This window comes from Balaenoptera physalus (genome assembly GCF_965194825.1).
Source record: "Balaenoptera physalus genome assembly, chromosome: 1".
NCBI lineage: Eukaryota > Metazoa > Chordata > Mammalia > Artiodactyla > Balaenopteridae > Balaenoptera > Balaenoptera physalus.
In genome coordinates, this window is record NC_138882.1 from 92,468,062 (window position 1) to 92,485,435 (window position 17,374).

Here is a 17,374-nt window from a genome sequence, read left to right on the forward strand (position 1 = left end):
TGGTTTGCTGGTTTTTCTTTTTCCTAACAGCTCCATGACTTATATATTCTCCATTGTTCCCAGGTTGCCGGACAGGTGAAGCAAAATTGACGAAAGGATTTAATCTAGCTGCCCGGTTCATCATTCACACAGTGGGACCTAAGTACAAGAGCCGCTATCGCACAGCCGCTGAGAGTTCCCTATACAGCTGCTACAGAAACGTACTTCAGCTGGCAAAGTATGGCTAACTCAGTTCCTAGACATAGCATGCCATACATTGGTAAAGGCCCTGGTTTTAAAATGAAACCTAGCTATGAAAGTTGAATTTTGAGGGACTTAAATAATTTAGGAGGACCCTGAAGATAGAATTAATCATCTTCTCAAACGTGGCAGAGTAAGAGGAATACATTTGGGTGACTTGAGAATTTAACCCATTCCCATTTTACTTAGTTCCCATTTTACTTGGAATATATTTCCCCCAAATGGTGCAGTTAAATTATATATTAATATAATTTTTACATAGTGCAGTTGGGTTAAATATTACAGTAGATTCATTGAAGGGACAGGGAAGGAGAAGTTAAGCTACATTTTTTATTATTTATTATCAATGCTTAGAGTATAGTTTTTGTGTTTTCTGTTTGATTGCAGAGAGCAGTCCATGTCTTCTGTTGGATTCTGTGTCATCAATTCTGCAAAACGAGGTTACCCTTTAGAGGATGCAACACACATAGCACTTCGTAAGTAAGGTTGGGAGTACCGTACATAAATTAAATTTTAAAAAAGTTTTTTATCACTAGTTAAATAGTTGCAGCCAAAGAAGATTTGTTGATTAACTGATCATGGAACTCTGGCGGGAAGTTTGTGTTGACAAGTTGCAGAGCTCTCAGTTTACTTTCTGGGTTTGACATTTTTATCCATTTGAATAAAGGCTTAGAAAATTTGCCTATTAAGTTTGAAAATTATACCACTGAGAAGTATGGCCAATGCGTTGGGTATTTGAATCATAATTCAGAATAATCTTAGCAGGCAGCAACAATGAAGTCAAAACAGATTTTGTAATATCAGATTAATATAGCACTATCAGTTTAAGCAGTAGCTTTCACGTGTGCTATTTGAATATAAAACCCTGCATTTAGATTTTAAAAAGACTGGGCTCAATCATTATGAGCCAGAATGTTGTATATGTAATATAAAAATATGATGCTCAGCTCGAGGGAGTCCCTGATCCCACTGTATTGTATACAGGTTCAGGCCACACCTAGAATTTTGCATCTAGTTCTGGCTGTCATATCTCATGAGACTGACAAACTGCAGGGCAAACAGTTTGAAACATTAGTGGTATTTCTTCTAAAGAAGAACACGCTTTTAGCATATATGGTGCCCAAATATGTGGAGTCGTCTCATGTGGACTTATTCCATACTGTATTTTTAGAGCAATAGTTCTTAACTATTATGACTTCTTTGGAATTCATCATAAACTACACTGAGCATCTGATGAAAGAAAGCTGTGGACCCTCTTCCCAGAGGAATGCACATACAGAGGGAATTTACATGCTATTTCAGGAAGTTCACAGATCCTTGTAAAGACTGTAAATAAGATCTCCAACTGTAGAAGACAGGTCTAAGACCAAGTGACAAGGAAGATTTGTTCCCCTTTGAGATAGGACTATCTGAAATAGAAAGGTTTTTTTTTTTTAATTTATTTATTTTATTTATTTATTTTTGGCTGTGTTGGGTCTTCGTTGCTGCACGCAAGCTTTCTGTAGTTGTGGCGAGCGAGGGCCACTCCTCATTGTGGTGCGTGGGCTTCTCATTGCGGTGGCTTCTCTTGCTGCGAAGCATGGGTTTTAGGTGCGCAGGCTTCAGTAGTTATGGTGCGCAGGCTCAGTAGTTGTGGCTCACGGGCTCTAGAGCGCAGGCTCAGCAGTTGTGGCGCACGGGCTTAGTTGCTCCGCGGCACGTGGGATCTTCCTGGACCAGGGCTCGAACCCGTGTCCCCTGCATTGGCAGGTGGATTCTTAACCACTGTGCCACCAGGGATGTCCCAGAGATCTTTTCTTTTCATCTCTGTATTTCCAATGCTTTCATATGTCAGGAATGCTTTACATATGGTCCTTGCTGAAGAAATATGTATTTTAAAAAGGGATAAAAGAAATTCCATGTCACTTCTTCAAAACCTTGTGTTTTAGGTAGTATAGTGTTTTAGGTATTTGTTTTACAAATAAAGAGGCTCAGAAATTTATCATGTTCTTAGGGTTATGCAGACTTGGAACATATATCCAGGCCTTCTGACTCCCAAGTCTAGTAACCTATGTGTTATACTAGATAATTCATTATGCTTGAGTTAGGACTGCTTCGGTGGGAAACTACTGTTATAGCTAGCCTGCATGTATTCTGAATGGTGCCTTACCAAAGCAAAGTTCCTACCTTCATATAATTCTCCTTGGCAAGGCTTTTGGCAGGTCTTAACTTTCTCTGGTTTCGCTTAGCCTGTGCCCCATATCTCATAGCTTGAGGTAGGCCTTTTATGTCTCCATTTTTTATTAAAGTAATTATATGGATTAGAATTTAAAGAGACACCGTCATTTTGTAGAAAAGGCTCTGAAAAGGGAGTCAAGAAGACTGGTTTTTGGTCCCAGTTCTACCAGTCTAACTCTGGCTCTGTGGCCCTCAGATAAGTCACTTGATACAGTACCACAGAGGAGTCAGCTTTGAGCAGTAATTGTAGTAACAGCAGATAAAGATCAAAAGTAGGTATAAGGCCATAGTTCCTAGGAGTCAGGAGTCTGCCTCGGCTGACTCTTCTGCTCGGGGTCTCCCATGGCAACAACTTAGGTGTGAGCCAGACAGTTCATCTCTGGAGCTTGGGGGGGTACTTCTAAGTTCATGTGGTTATTGGCAGAATTCAGTTTCTTGCAGTTGTGGGACTGGTGGTCCCTGCTTTCTTGCTGCCTGTCAGCCGAGGGCCACTCGCAGCACTTAGAGGCCACCTGTACTTCCCTGCTACGTGACCCTTTCCCAACAGGGCAGCGCATTTCCGCCAGGCCAGCAGGAGAACCTCTTCTTCCATCAGCCAGCCAGCGCCTCACACCATGTAACTCAACCACAGGAGTGACATTCTTCACTTCTGCTGTATTCTGTTGGCTAGAAACAAGTTGCAGGGTCCTTCCACATTCAAGGGCAGGAGATTCAACCAGGTTGTGACTCTTTGGACGTCATCTTAGAATTCTGCCTGTCACAGGGTAGAAAGCCAGCCCACTCTTCCTACCTTGAAATTGTCAACCAGAAACCCAGTGTGTGCTTTTGTAAATGGTCCCTCAATTAAATTCTCCTCAAATTACAAAAAAAAAAAAAAGGTATAAGGGACTTTGATGACACAATTTCCAGAAATTTATTTAGCACAAAGGAAATGTAAAGCTTTAAGATTAGCAGGTTAACTTGTATGTTATAAGACCTGCTTGACTTATTACACCTTAAATCTAATAGCAGAACTATAGCATCTCATTAAAAAATACACACACACAAACAGTTGTGCCCTTTGATCACATACTTTCTGAGCATCTGGGAAATAAATGGCTTTTAGGCTTTTGTAGCATATATGGGCCAAGAACAAATCTGAGGCTGTAACTCTAAGTCCTTAGTTCCAAAAGCTTTCTTACTTATTAAACTATTATTGAAATTTATTTCATTTGAAATCTAAGTACTATCTTCTTGATAGATGTACTAAGTTATTTATCTTTTTTTTCTTAGTTCATGTGCAGTTCAGTTCTTTTCCAGAAGAAACTTAAAGAAACATCTACATTTAGATAAATTTATCATGTTATTTATTCATTCAACAGAACTCTGAATGACTACTATATGCTAGGCCCTGTGCTGTATAGAAGAGGATACAGTGGTGAGAAAAAAGGCAATGGTGTTGTTCTTATTGTGTTTCCAGTTTGGAAATTTTAATGTCACACATGTCATTCTCACCAGTTAAAGAGTTTTTACTACAAGTTAGGCACATGGCATCCTAGTTGGTTGCAGAGAATAGTGCACAGTACAAAAACCTTATAGCCATGATATCACTCTTTTTTTTTTTCCTCCTTTTTGCAGAATTACTTTTCTGAGTGAACTGTGCTGCTGAGGGAATTCAGCTTGGTTACTAGTTGGCATCGTATGTTGTCTTCCAAGGGAAATCCCACAGTTATACGCTGGGAAACTATTTTGTGTAAACATTGAAACTTGGTGTCAAAGTAAATAGGATGGAAGAAAATCGTTTGTTTGTTTTTTTTAATTTCATTTTTTAAAAATTATTAAAACAGAATAGAGGGAGAAATGAAAAAAATTGTCGCCTGACAGAAAGAGAATTAGGAAGATTTGTTCAGTCCTTCAACAAATGGGTCTCCTCTATTAGGTTCTCAAGATACGGTAGTGAACAAGGCAAGCAATAAGTTGATAACCAGAGTCATAAAATGTTCATTCAGTTACAAGTTACTTTTGAATGATTGCTTGCCATATTCCGAAGGTATGCTAGGTAGGCCCTAGTAATATATATATTTTATTTTAAAGATTTTTTTTTTATGTGGACCATTTTTAAAGTCCTCATTGAATTTGTTACAGTATTGCTTCTGTTTTATGTTTTGGTTTTTTGGCCCTGAGGCATGTTGGATCCTAGCTCCCCGACCAGTGATCAAACCTGCACCGCGTTGGAAGGCAACGTCCTAACCACTGGACCACCAGGGAAGTCCCAAGGCCCTAGTAGTATTAATGTTAAGTTTACTTGGCCTTCAGAAAGCTCACAGTGTAGATATAAAATGCTGTGAGAAGTTCACAAATAGAGGGCTGTTCAAAAGATTATAGGAGGAGCACACGGAAGGATGGAGTTCTATACAAAGGAGATGGCTTTTGACCGGGCCATGAAAAATGAATAGGAGTTCACTAAGAGAGGGTCATGGTGGATGAAAGGTGTTCTAGTCAAAGGCAACCATGCAAGGCAGAGGTAGGGTAGCATCAAAGTAAGTGGCATATTCGAAGTACAGCAAAGAAGCCAATGGCTAAAGCATAAGATAGGTGGGAAGAATAGCTGGAAATAGGACTAAGGGGCAGGGGTGGAGGGGTGGTTAGTTGTCAGGGTGTGGAGAACCATGCTGTGGGGACTTTGGATCTTAACTTATAAGCAGTGCAGAGCCATCGGAAATGGTTAGTAAGGAGGGTAACATAAGATAACTCAGGCAACAGTGAATATGTAGGCTTGGAAAGAGAAACAAGAGAACAGTTGAAAACTTATTACCAACGTCTTTGTTAGCATTGAGAGCCTGAGAGCAGCTGGAAGAGAAAAGGAATGGCTGTTAAAAATATTAGCAATAGAATTTAAACAACATGATAACACATTGAAAATGCAGGATGAAGGAAGAAGTGAAGTGTCAGAAGAATTCAGGATTCTAGCTTAGGTGAGTGGTTGGATGTTGCTGTGTAACTGAAATAAGGAGTACAGGTAAAGGAGCAGGTGCTGGGGAGAGATGGAAGTCAGGTTTGGACCTGTTGGGATCAGGTTTGGACATGCTGAGTTTGAGGTCTCAGTTATCTGGGCAAATATGCCCAGCAGGCTGTAGGAAATTTCAGGTCTTTTGTTCACAAAACAGAGTATAAAGATTTGGGAGCCATCAGCATGTGGAGTATTATCTAACAATCAAATTAGTGAGCTCAAGAAAATATATATACCAAGAAAATTAAAAATATGGAGGACAGAACCTGGAGAGGACAGTATTTTTAAAAGGTGGGGTGTGGGCATCTAGAGAGAGATTGCAGGTAAGTTAAGGACTGAGAAAAAGCCACTAGGTCTCATTATTAAGAAGTTTATAGAGAAAGAATAAGGATAAGATAGAAATTAAGAAAAAATAATTCAGTTTTGGTTCAGTAGGATATTGACAGGGCTAAAGAGCTGAGGAGGACATCTAGTAGTGTAACTGATTCATGGAAAGGCCCTTGTGCTAGACCATTCTGGCCAGAGAGAGAGGCCCAAGAGAATAAAAAGAATATACTGGATAAGGGAGAATTGTCTGGAGTCAGCATCTTCTATGGCCAGGCACTATTTACTGGCAATAAAACAGTAAATAAAATAGAGTTCTTGCTGTTGTGGAGCTTTCATCTAATGGATGGGGCAGGGAGGGTGGGGAGGATATACAATAAACAGGAAACTCCACGAAATGTCCAGAATAGTTGCTCTGGAGGAAAGCAAATCAGGGAAGAGTTTTTAAATAGGGTGACCTGGGGAGGCTTTACTGATAAGGTGTCACTGAGCACAGACCTGAATGATACGAGGAGTGATCCCTTAAAGAAATAAAACTTTGAAGGGTTGGATTTTTCTTCATAATTAATTTCTTATTTATTGAATTAATCTTTCTATTCTTTTCCTTAGGCACGGTAAGGAGATTCCTCGAAATTCACGGAGAGACTATTGAAAAAGTAGTATTTGCTGTCTCTGAACTTGAAGAGGTATTTTGCTAATTATCTTGCATTGTTTAAATCTTATTTTCACTTGTAAGTGTTTGCCTCTGTCTCTTCATTATCTGTTAGCTGAATTGCCAGCAGGCAAATCCTAATTATCTGTGCACATATTTGGTAGTGGGGCTTACCATCATTTGTTGAAGAAGACTATACTGGAGACTAAAAGCAAGTCAAGAGGAGCATTTTGTTCATGTTTTTCACTGGTAAACTGTTATCACGCAGTAAAATCTTATAAGGTGGAGTTGTTCTGATTTATTCACTATATTAGCTCTCAAGACAGCTCAAGGCATCGCCTTATGACCTAAGCACTGGGTGCCTGGGCAGCGTAACTGGAAAACCACCACTGCTGGAAAAGCCCTGTTGTCTCTGTGACCTGGAAACAGGTGACAGCCTAGCCTAGTGGCTAGTATTGAGTAAGTTGTGAGGTTTATGGTTTGTTATGTGTGGTTAGGTTTAGTATGTTTCAATTTAATTTAGAACCATTTTAGGAAACAAGTTCTTTTTTAAATCTTATTAAGTTTTATTTAGCTTTAGTGTGCTCTGTCCCATTCAGCTTGTATTATTTCTGAGTTTTGTGCCCTTGGGCAAGTTTTGTGTCCTCTCTGTGCTTTGATAAAAAATGAATACTAACAGTACTTATATCATAGGAGTTTGGTGATTAATGAATTAATACATGTGAAATAACCATTCAAAGTGTATGTAGGTACATATATGAGATATAAACCGTTTTGAATTTGCTGAAGTAAGACACATTTACCATGTTTGCTATCTCTTCTTGTTTCACCTGGTTTACCTATTCATTCATTCTCTCAGTGACCTATGATTGAATGTCTAGGATATATCAGGTTTACTCTACTGGGTTCTGGGAATACACCAGTGCATGAGTCATGGTCATTGTCCTCAAGGAACCCACTGTGTTGGTGGGGACAGACAAGTCAGATAAGTTATGATAATTGTGGTAAGGGCATTAATAGAGGTATGGGAAGGATAGGAGCACACAACCCCAGCCTGGCATGGGGTTAGGAAATGCTTTCCATAGATGGTGATATGTAAGTTGAAATCATTGTAAAAGATAACTAAAATTTTCCAAAGGAAGGGCAAATAACAGTAGTCATACAAGCATAAGCACAGTCATATAAGTAAGAAATAGCAGAACGGGTGTAGTGTATTGCATAAAATGTGAGGCTAGGAGTGGCAAAAATGAAAGTTAGGCAGGGGCAAGATCACTCAAGGCCCGGTATCTCATACTTTATCAATCATACAATGGGAGAACATAGAAGAGCTCCAAGCACACAAATGATGTGGTCTAACTTGTATATTAGCTATGTGGAGGATGATTTTGAAGGAGAAAGACAAGTGACAAATGACAAGAAGAGATAATAAGCGGTTGTAATATTCCAAGTGAGAAATGATCAGGCCTGAACAAGGGCACTGGAGGTGTTGAAATTTAAAAAAAATATTAAACAAATTCAGCTGGAGTTGGAGGTCACAAATATGTAGGGGAAAAGAGAGAGGGAAGTTAAGGATGACTCCTAGGTTTCTGGCTAGGATGACTGGATAATGATGCCACCAGTGAGACAGCAGGTAGAAAGGGGGGAAAGTTTTAGAGAGAGGAGAAGGGATGAAGACAAGTTCTATTTTGAACATGTTGAATCCTAGGGGATCAGTGTATTCAGCTGATGATCAGCAGGCCATTGTGCTTGTTCAATCTAAAGCTGAGGAGTGAAGTCTGGGCTAGAGATTTGACCATGTCATAGAATAGGATACCAAGTAAGGTACCAAGATAAGATACCCTGTTCTAGGGAGTTTGTAGACTAATAGTTAGATAACCAGATAAACAAAGACCACCCTGAGGTGTGGCAAGTGCTGTACTGGGAGTGTACATCACAGTGCTGTGGCAGTCTATCAGGGCACCTAAGCCAGACCCAGGGGAACAGAGAAAAATTCTTCACCTGCAGTATACCTGAAAAAAATAGTCATTAACGTTTATCATCTAGGTCCAATGGACTTTTTTTTAAAGATCATTTTATGAATAATTTATTGAATAATAAAGGGATAATAAAAAACAATTTGATAAGGTATTTCAGTAAGAATTGAAATGTAACCAACCTTTTTATATCAAGTAAATTTTGTTGCACAAACATCGTAAAAGATGAAAGAATACTGTCACATCTTTCTAGTAAAATGTTCTTATCACAAAATCCTGTATGGTCAAGTTCTTCCTATAGTGACTCACTGAATGAGAATGCCATATTTCTACTTTGCCCATAGAAATATGTTGTTGACTCATAGGTTCTTGAATTGGAGAAGATTAATATAGGATATTGTCTTCTGAAGACTCAGTGTCTGAGATTCACTTCATATGATCAATCTTAACCTCATCTTTAATAAAGTGCTGCTGTCTGTGTCTTTACATTCACCTTTGATTCCTTTAATAATTCTGAAATGTCATCTTTGTTCAGTTGTCTTCTCTTTGCTATTTTGGGCTGAAAATGAAAAAGTCTGAATTCTCAAATCTTTCCAATGAAAGTTAAAAACAGATTACAGACTACACATAAGAATAGAGATGCAAAAATTCTTAACAAAATATTAGCATACTGAATCCAGCAACATATAAAAGGATTATGTAATATAACATCACCAAGTGGAATTTATCCCAGGAATGTTAGCTATGTTTTTGTATATAAAAAAATCCTAAGACGTCGACAAAAAAGCTATTAGAACTAATAGAGCTCAGCAGGGTTACAGGACATAAGATCAATATAAAAAATAGTGTTTCTACACACTAGCAAAGAATAATCCAAAAATGAAATTAAGAAAACAGTTGCATTTACAGTAGCATTAAGAAGAATCAAATGTTTAAGACTAAACTTAACAAAAGAAGTGTAAGGCTTGTACATTGAAAACTGCAAAATATATTTGAAGGAAAATTTAAAAGACCTTAATAATGGATGGATTGTTTATGGATTGAAAGACAATGTTGTTAAGATGGCAGTATTCCCCAAATTGTTCTACAGATTCAGCAAAATCCCTATCAAAATTCCAACTGAGTTTATTGTAGAAATTGACAAGTTGATCCTGAATTTCACATGGATATGCAAGGGACCCAGGATAGTCAAAACACCTTGGAAAAAAAGAACAAAGTTGGAGGATTCACACTTAACTTATTTTGAAACTTACTCCAAGCACAGTAAGCAAGACTATGTTGTACTGACATAAGAATAAACATATAGATCAGTGTAATAGAATTTTGACATGGCTGCCAAGACAATTCAATGAAGAAAGAATAAATAGTCTTATTAACAAATGGTATTGGAGCAACTGGTTATCCACATGCAAAAGAATGAAACTGAACCCCTACTTCACCCATATAAAGGAAATTAGCTCAAAATGTATCTAGGGACTAAGTATGAGACCTAAAACTATAAAACTGTTAGAGGAAAACATAGGTATAAATCTTCATGACCTTGGCTTAGGCAGTGGTTTCTTAGATATGATGTGATGTCAAAGACACAAGCATCCAAAATAAAAATAGGTAAATTGGTCACTCTTACAATTCAACAGTAGAAAGACAAATCACCCAATTTTAAAATGGACAAAAGTTGGTATTTACCCAAAGGAGTTGAAAATTCATGTCCTCACAAAAAACTACAAAGGATGTTTATAGCAGCTTTATTAATATTTGCCAAAACTTGGAAGCACCAATATGTTGGAAGGTGAATGGGTAAATAAACTGTAATACATCCAGACAATGGAATATTATTAAACACTAAGAAGAAATGAACTATCAAGCTATAAAAAGATATGGAGGGACCTTAAGTGCATATTACTAAGTGAAAGAAGCCTATCTGGGACTTCCCTTGTGGCGCAGTGGTTAAGAATCCACCTGCCAATGCAGGGGACACGGGTTCCAGCCCTGGCCTGGGGAGATCCCACATGCTGCGGAGCAACTAAGCCCGTGCGCCACAGCTACTGAAGCCCACGTGCCTAGAGCCCATGAGCCACAACTACTGAGCCCACATGCCACAATTACTGAAGCCCGCGTGCCTAGAAGCCCGTGCTCCGCAGCAAGAGAAACCACTGCAATGAGAAGCCCACGCACCGCAACAAAGAGTAGTCCCCGCTCGCCGCAACTAGAGAAAGCCCTCGTGCAGCAACAAAGACCCAATGCAGCCAAAAATAAATAAATAAGTAAATTTATTAAAAAAAAAAAAAAAAAAAGAAGAAGCCTATCTGAAAAGGCTGCATACTGTATGATTCCAACCATCTGATGTTCCAGAAAAGGCAAAACTACCAAGACAATAAAAAGGTCAGTGGTTGCCGGAGGATGGGGGAGGGATGAATAGAGCACAGAGGATTCTTAGGGCAGTGAAAATACTCTGTATGGTGCTATAATGGTGGATACAAGTCATTATACATTTGTGCAAACCTGTAGAATGTACAACACCAAGACTGAACCCTAATATAATCTATGGGTGATTAGACGTGTCAGTGTAGGTTCATCAGTTATAACAAAGGTACCACTCTGGTGGGGGTTGGTGATAGTGAGGGAGACTGCATGTGTGAGGGCTGAAGGGATATGGGAAATCTCTCTGCCTTCTTCCCAATTTTGTTGTGAGCCTTAAACTGCTATGAAAAAATAAAATCTTAAAAAATGGGCAAAAGTTTTGAATAGACAAGCACGTGGGAAGATGTTCTATAACATTAACCATTAAGGGAATATAAATCAAAATCACAATGAGATAGCACTTCTCACTCACTAGTGTGACTTTAATTACAAAGACAGACAATAACAAGAGTTAGGATGTGGAGAAATTGGAACCCTCATACATGGCTAGTGAGAATGTAAAATTGTGCAGCTGCTTTGGAAAACAGCCTGGCAGTTCCTCAAAAAGTTAAACAGAGATTCCGCTCTTAGGTGTATGCAGAATAGAACTGAAAACATATGTCCACACTAAAACCTGTACACAAATATTCATATCAGCATTATTCATAACAGCCAAAATGTGGAAACAACCTAAATGTCTGATCAACTGATAGATGGATAAACAAAATATGGTATATACCTACAATGGAATATTAACCTATGAAAAGAATGAAGTACTGATGTATCCTGTAGCATGGGTGAACCTTAGAAACATTATGCTAGGTAGAGAAAGCCAGACACAAAAACCATATACTGTATTCCATTTTAATGAAATGTGCGGAATAGGTAAATCTATACAGACAGAAATGTTAGTGGTTGCCAGGGGCTTGGGGAGGGAGGGATGGAGAATGACCTAGCTAATGAGCTTAGATTTTCTATTTGAGATGATGAAATGTTCTGGAATTAGATAGTGGTGATGATTCCACAACTTCGTGAATATACTAAAAACCAGTGAATCGTATACTTTAAAACGTGAATTTTATGGTACATGAATTATATCTGTTTTTTAAAAAGGCTGCAAAGATGGTGTCTCTAGTCTTTTTTTTTTTTAATTGAATACAGTTGACTTAACAATCCAGTCTTATGTGCCTCATATAATATACTTATTTACATGAAAGATGATACAGTATTGCAGGTGACATAATAGGAAAAGTGACAGATAATGATTTCTCTGTCCTTCTAGGCAATTCCATCATTCTTCTGGTTTCTTATTATTCTATTTAGTCTTTTTTGGTATAGTTGGGAATAATTGATGAATAACGATAAAATAATTCTAGGATGATGAAAAAGCAAAATGCTTCAAGATATAGGAAAAATAAGAGCACTAAGTATCTATAATGTATCATGGATTTAGGAATGAGTCCAGTGGACCAACCCATATGGAAATTATAAGATAGAATGAGTTTATTCTATTTTTTTTTAAGTAAGATATATCTTTATTCTTTGAGAAATCTCTAAGAAAGAATGGAAGTCATGAAATAGCAATCCTTCACAAAGAGTTAGAACTGTTAAAAAAAACTCAAAAACTAAACCTGGGTCCAGTGGACCCTGATGGCACACTGAGGATTAAGGAAGTGGTGTCTGAGCTGAATCTTGAAAGACAAATATCACTAGTGAGGTGAAGGAGGGGTTGGGGACAGGGGTCACAGAACTTTTCATTCCAGGTTCGGTGACCTGGAACTGCCAGGATGGGAATCATGCTCAACTTGAGTGACTAACAAACCCTGATCCTTAACATGAGAACTGAATGAGGGTCCCAGGCAGCATACAGTCTGAGCTTAGAAGTGGTGTGGTCTTTCTCCGTGATGAAGGCTGTCTTCACGGTGTAAGGAACAACACTAAGCACTGCTGGTGCCTGCTTCATTACTTCGTTATTTTTCACACGATGTTTGGCTTTTCTCACACAGGCTACTTACCAAAAGCTGCTACCTCTGTACTTCCCAAGGTCATTAAAGGAGGAGACTTGCTCATTGCCGTACCTACCTGCAGATATTGGAAATGCAGAAGGGGAGCCTGTGGTACCCGAACGGCAGATAAGAATAAGTGAAAAACCTGGTGCCCCGGAGGGTGAGTTCTCCTTTTCTTACTTTCCCTCTTAAGGAAGCAAAGACTCTGGTAAACATCAGCCACCAAAGAAGTAGGAAGTTCAGCCTGACCCTTGGGAGGCTATTAGCGTGACACTAAGATCAAGACCAACTTAGGTGTTTTTAGAGTCTTATTCTTGTTAAGGTTTACTCTTTAAATTTAAAAAATATATATATATATTATATTTATATATTTATATATAATGTCAAGTCTGTGTTAGGCAGTAGAGATTCAGAGGTGGATATGACAACATTTTTACCCTCACAAAGTTTATAGTTTCATGCAGGACACTGTTGAGGAAGCAATCAAGTATATTATCATCTAAAATTTTCAACAGCTTCAACTGTGTCCTCTGAAAGCCATACCTAACATTAAATACTGAAACAAGAATGCTGTTTTGTTTTGTTTCTTTAGGTTACATACCCCTGTAGATTGAAGTGATAGTAGAGCAGGGTAGGATGGGAGCTCCTCTGAAGCTGTTCTGTATGACAGCTTGTACTGATCTTCTTGGATACATGTTTAAGAGAGACATGTATCTTCTTGGATACGTGTTATTGGAGACATGTCTCACAAGCTTCATTGCTGGAACTTGATCTCAAAATTCAGCAGTTTAAGAATTACTGTGAGATTCCTGCTGTGAACACTTTTAAATGAGCATCAAGTTAAAATCTATAGAAGGCTACTCATCTCTTTTTTATCACCAGTATTTTTATCAGAAAATGTCTGTGAACCACGCTTTCCTGGAGGGGTACTCATGTACTTTTGGGGAGCCACCAATAGAGTACAGCCTTGAAATGTGCCCAGCATCATTTGGAAATCCTCATAATTGTGACTACCACAATAGAATATAATTTTTCTTAAACGCGTAAAATGCGTTTTATATGACAAGGGGTAATGAAAAGCAAAATCAGTTGAGGTGGCAGTGCTGGGCAGTCATTAGCCAAAAGGTCCCCTTCTATCCCCCATCCTCAAAGACTGCTTGATTTGCATCCATATCTCAGAAAATATTGTTACCTCATAGGCTCTAGTGTTCATAAATATTTTCAGTTAGAATATAGAATCTGTTAAAATAGATGTAAAATCAGCCTTACCTGAGGGATTGAGAGAAGATTCATTTATGGGTATTTTTTTTAATAAAGGCACACTCAGCCCTTGCCTGTCACAGTTTGAGGAGCAGTGGTATAGATGTGAGAAGGTCCCAGCTGAACGGCTTCAGGTGGTGGCATTGCCTTGGGAAGCTCCCCTGCCGTGGTCCAAGGGTTTTGTTTGTTTGTTTTTTCTTTCTTTAAAAAAGAATTTTTTTAAAACAGATCTAGTGAGGCAGTGGGGAACACATTAAGAAATGATCCATTCCCAAGGGACTGGCTGCTAGCCAAACGTTAAATGATCATCTGGATAAATCAGAAAGGTAACATTAATTTGTAGTGAGAACTGTAACTCTTACGTACCAGAATGATTATGTAGGCATGACCAGTGTAGAAAATCAGAACGCTCATCAAGACATATCTTAGTGATTGTGGATCACACCCTGAAATCCTGGTCCATCCATCTTCCTTAAGGCGTTACCTGACAAAAGGACTGAAGATTATGTACCAGCCAGTAAAGAACTCCCTTCTTAAACAATTCTGGATAAATGACCCCAAACATTTTTTCTTTATATGTCTCTTTCGTTAGATGTTGTGCTACAGTTCATCTTTAAACCCACATACAGTATAATTGCTTCTATCTTTTTGTTTATTATTACATTCTACTCTTTTCTTCCTAAGGTTACACCTAGGTCCCCTTGATTTGATTTCATGTGTTCCTCAAACTTCCATCCCACATGGACAGGTGGTTTCTTTCATTATGTCAGTTCTTCAAACGCCTGAATCTGATTTCAGTTTCATTCTCAAAAAATAACCTTAACCCTGGTTTTTTGAGTTTCCGCGCAATCATCCCTGTAGCAGCATTCACAATCTGTTTGTAGCATTTACTGTCAAGTTTTGCCATCTCTATCGATAGTATTTTTGTTGCAGACAACCAAGAAGAGGAGGATGAAGGCTTGGGAGTTGATCTGTCTTTCATTGGCTCTCATGCTTTTGCTCGAATGGAAGGAGATATTGATAAGCAAAGAAGACTGATCCTTCAAGGACAGTTATCAGAGGCAACCCTGCAGAAGCAGCATCAAAGAAAGTAAGGCAAACCCCTTTAGACTGACAGACACATAAGGACATGAGAAACAAGAAAGGGCCTACCTCTGCTAAATGATCTACACGTAACGTGGTCTCATTTATTCTTCATGACAATCCACTAAGAAAGATATGTCCCCACTTTGTAGATGCAGAAATTCAAAGTTAATTTATCAGTGGACACCATTAGTATGTGATGAAGTCAGCGTTCAAATGCATCTCTGATTTCAGAGCTCCTACTCTTTCTACTGCGATTGTAGTGTCTTTGGGTGAGATTATATTCTGAAAGCAGAAAACGGGAAGGGAAAAACCAAGTTACAAAGTTTTTACTTAACATTACTATATTTATAATTAAAGTATAATCTATGGTTGGATTAACGTTAAAAGAGCTTTATTTCCCCGTGATTTATCCCAGGGACCTTATAACGCCATTCCATTTCTTTTAGGTGTTTTCTAAAGCAATTCTGAATAACTCCTTCTTGAAACATAAAGAGAAACAGCTTTTGTACTTCTGGGTAAGCTTGTCCAAGGATTAACAAACAGTCCTTGGAAAGCTAGCTGCTTTTCAAAAAATGTTAAAGGAAAAATCATACACCATAATTGATTAATATTCATTATCTTATAGGGTTGGTTGAGGGGGGTAACAACATCTCATAGGGTTGTCGTGAGTGTTAAATAAGATAATGTAATGAGCTTAGCACAGTACCTGGTACTTAGCAAGCTCTTAAAATTGGTCACTGCTGTTCTCTTTAATACTGAGCAAATTATGGTCTATTTTACCTTTGAACTTTGGTACTTGCCATCCCTTTTGACTGGAACACTCTCGTTCTTCAATTCCTGCTCATTCTCCAGGTTTCAGCTCAGAAGTGATTGCCTCTAGAAACTTATCTCCCTGGAGATAAGTTGGAATAGACGGAATAGAAGTCTGGAATCAATGCCTCCTCCGTATGCTTTTTTTTCCCCGTTTTTTTTTTTTTTTTTACACCCTGTACTTAACCAAACCATAGCCTAGCACTTATCACACTATACTGTAATGATGTGTGGTTGTCGTTAGTCTCTATGTATAAAGTGGGAGTCAGACTAGACGATCTCCGGAGTCCCTTATAGAATTAGAATTTTGTTTTTCCTGAGTTCCTGGTCTTCACTTTATTGTCCCTTTTTTAAAAAAATAAATTTATTTATTAATTTTTGGCTGCATTGGGTCTTCATTGCTGCACACGGGCGTTTCTCTAGTTGCAGCAAGCGGGGGCTACTCTTCGTTGCAGTGCACAGGCTTCTCACTGCGGTGGTTTCTCTTGCTGCGGAGCACAGGCTCTAGGCACGTGGGCTTCAGTAGTTGTGTCACATGGGCTCAGTAGTTGTGGCTCGTGGGCTCTAGAATGTAGCCTCAGTAGTTGTGGTGCACGGGCTTAGTTGCTCCGTGGCATGTGGGAATCTTCCCAGACCAGGGCTCGAACCCGTGTCCCCTGCATTGGCAGGTGGATTTTTAACCACTGCACCACCAGGGAAGTCCAGTTCTCCTTTTATTTTCATAAACAAAAGCTAATTAGCCACTAGGGGGCACCAATTAACAGCTTTTCTAAAGGCAAGCACAATCGAATGACAGTTTCAGTGGTTTCTGAACTTGGCCATGTGTACGAATCATCTGGCAAACATTTTTCTTTAAAGTGACTGGGCTTTCCCTCACATGACTGGGATTTGACCTCTATATATATTTTAAAACTTTTTCACCTCATGATTCATGTACAACTAGACTTGGGTACCTTTTTTTGGACTAGGGCAGTGGTTCTCAAACTGTTTGGTCTCAGGTCCCCTTTGCATGCTTAAAAATTATTGAGGACCCCAAAGAGCTTTTGTTTTTACATGGCTTACACCCACTAATATTTATCATATGATAAATTATTTGTTAATTCATTTAAAAATAACCCATTATGTTTTTATGAAAAATAACTATTTTTTAGGCTAGTGAGAAATGCAGTGTTTTACATTTTTGCAGATATTTTAATGTTTGACTTAATAGAAGACAGCTGGATTCTCATATCAGCATTCAAACTGTTGCAATACGTTGTTTTGGGTGAAGTATATGAAGAAAATTTGCCCTCATTCAGATACGTAGTTGGAAAAAGGAGTATTTTAATAGCCTTTTCAAATAGTTGGGGATATTCTTTGTTATTACACCATAACTCAATAAACGGTAGTTTCATAATGTTGTAGTATGGAATCTCAA

General features: G+C 38.5%; 1 protein-coding gene across 1 annotated transcript in view; it reads left to right on the forward strand.

The window, feature by feature from the left end:
- The window catches only part of GDAP2 (ganglioside induced differentiation associated protein 2), an 80,060-nt gene that overhangs the window by 29,297 nt on the left and 33,389 nt on the right, over positions 1–17,374 (forward strand). Inside the window, exons 4-8 of the mRNA XM_082459235.1 lie at positions 64–217; positions 628–716; positions 6,380–6,456; positions 12,802–12,961; positions 14,995–15,151. Of these exons, the coding sequence (XP_082315361.1) occupies positions 64–217; positions 628–716; positions 6,380–6,456; positions 12,802–12,961; positions 14,995–15,151 (637 nt within the window). The remainder of the gene's footprint in view (positions 1–63; positions 218–627; positions 717–6,379; positions 6,457–12,801; positions 12,962–14,994; positions 15,152–17,374) is intronic.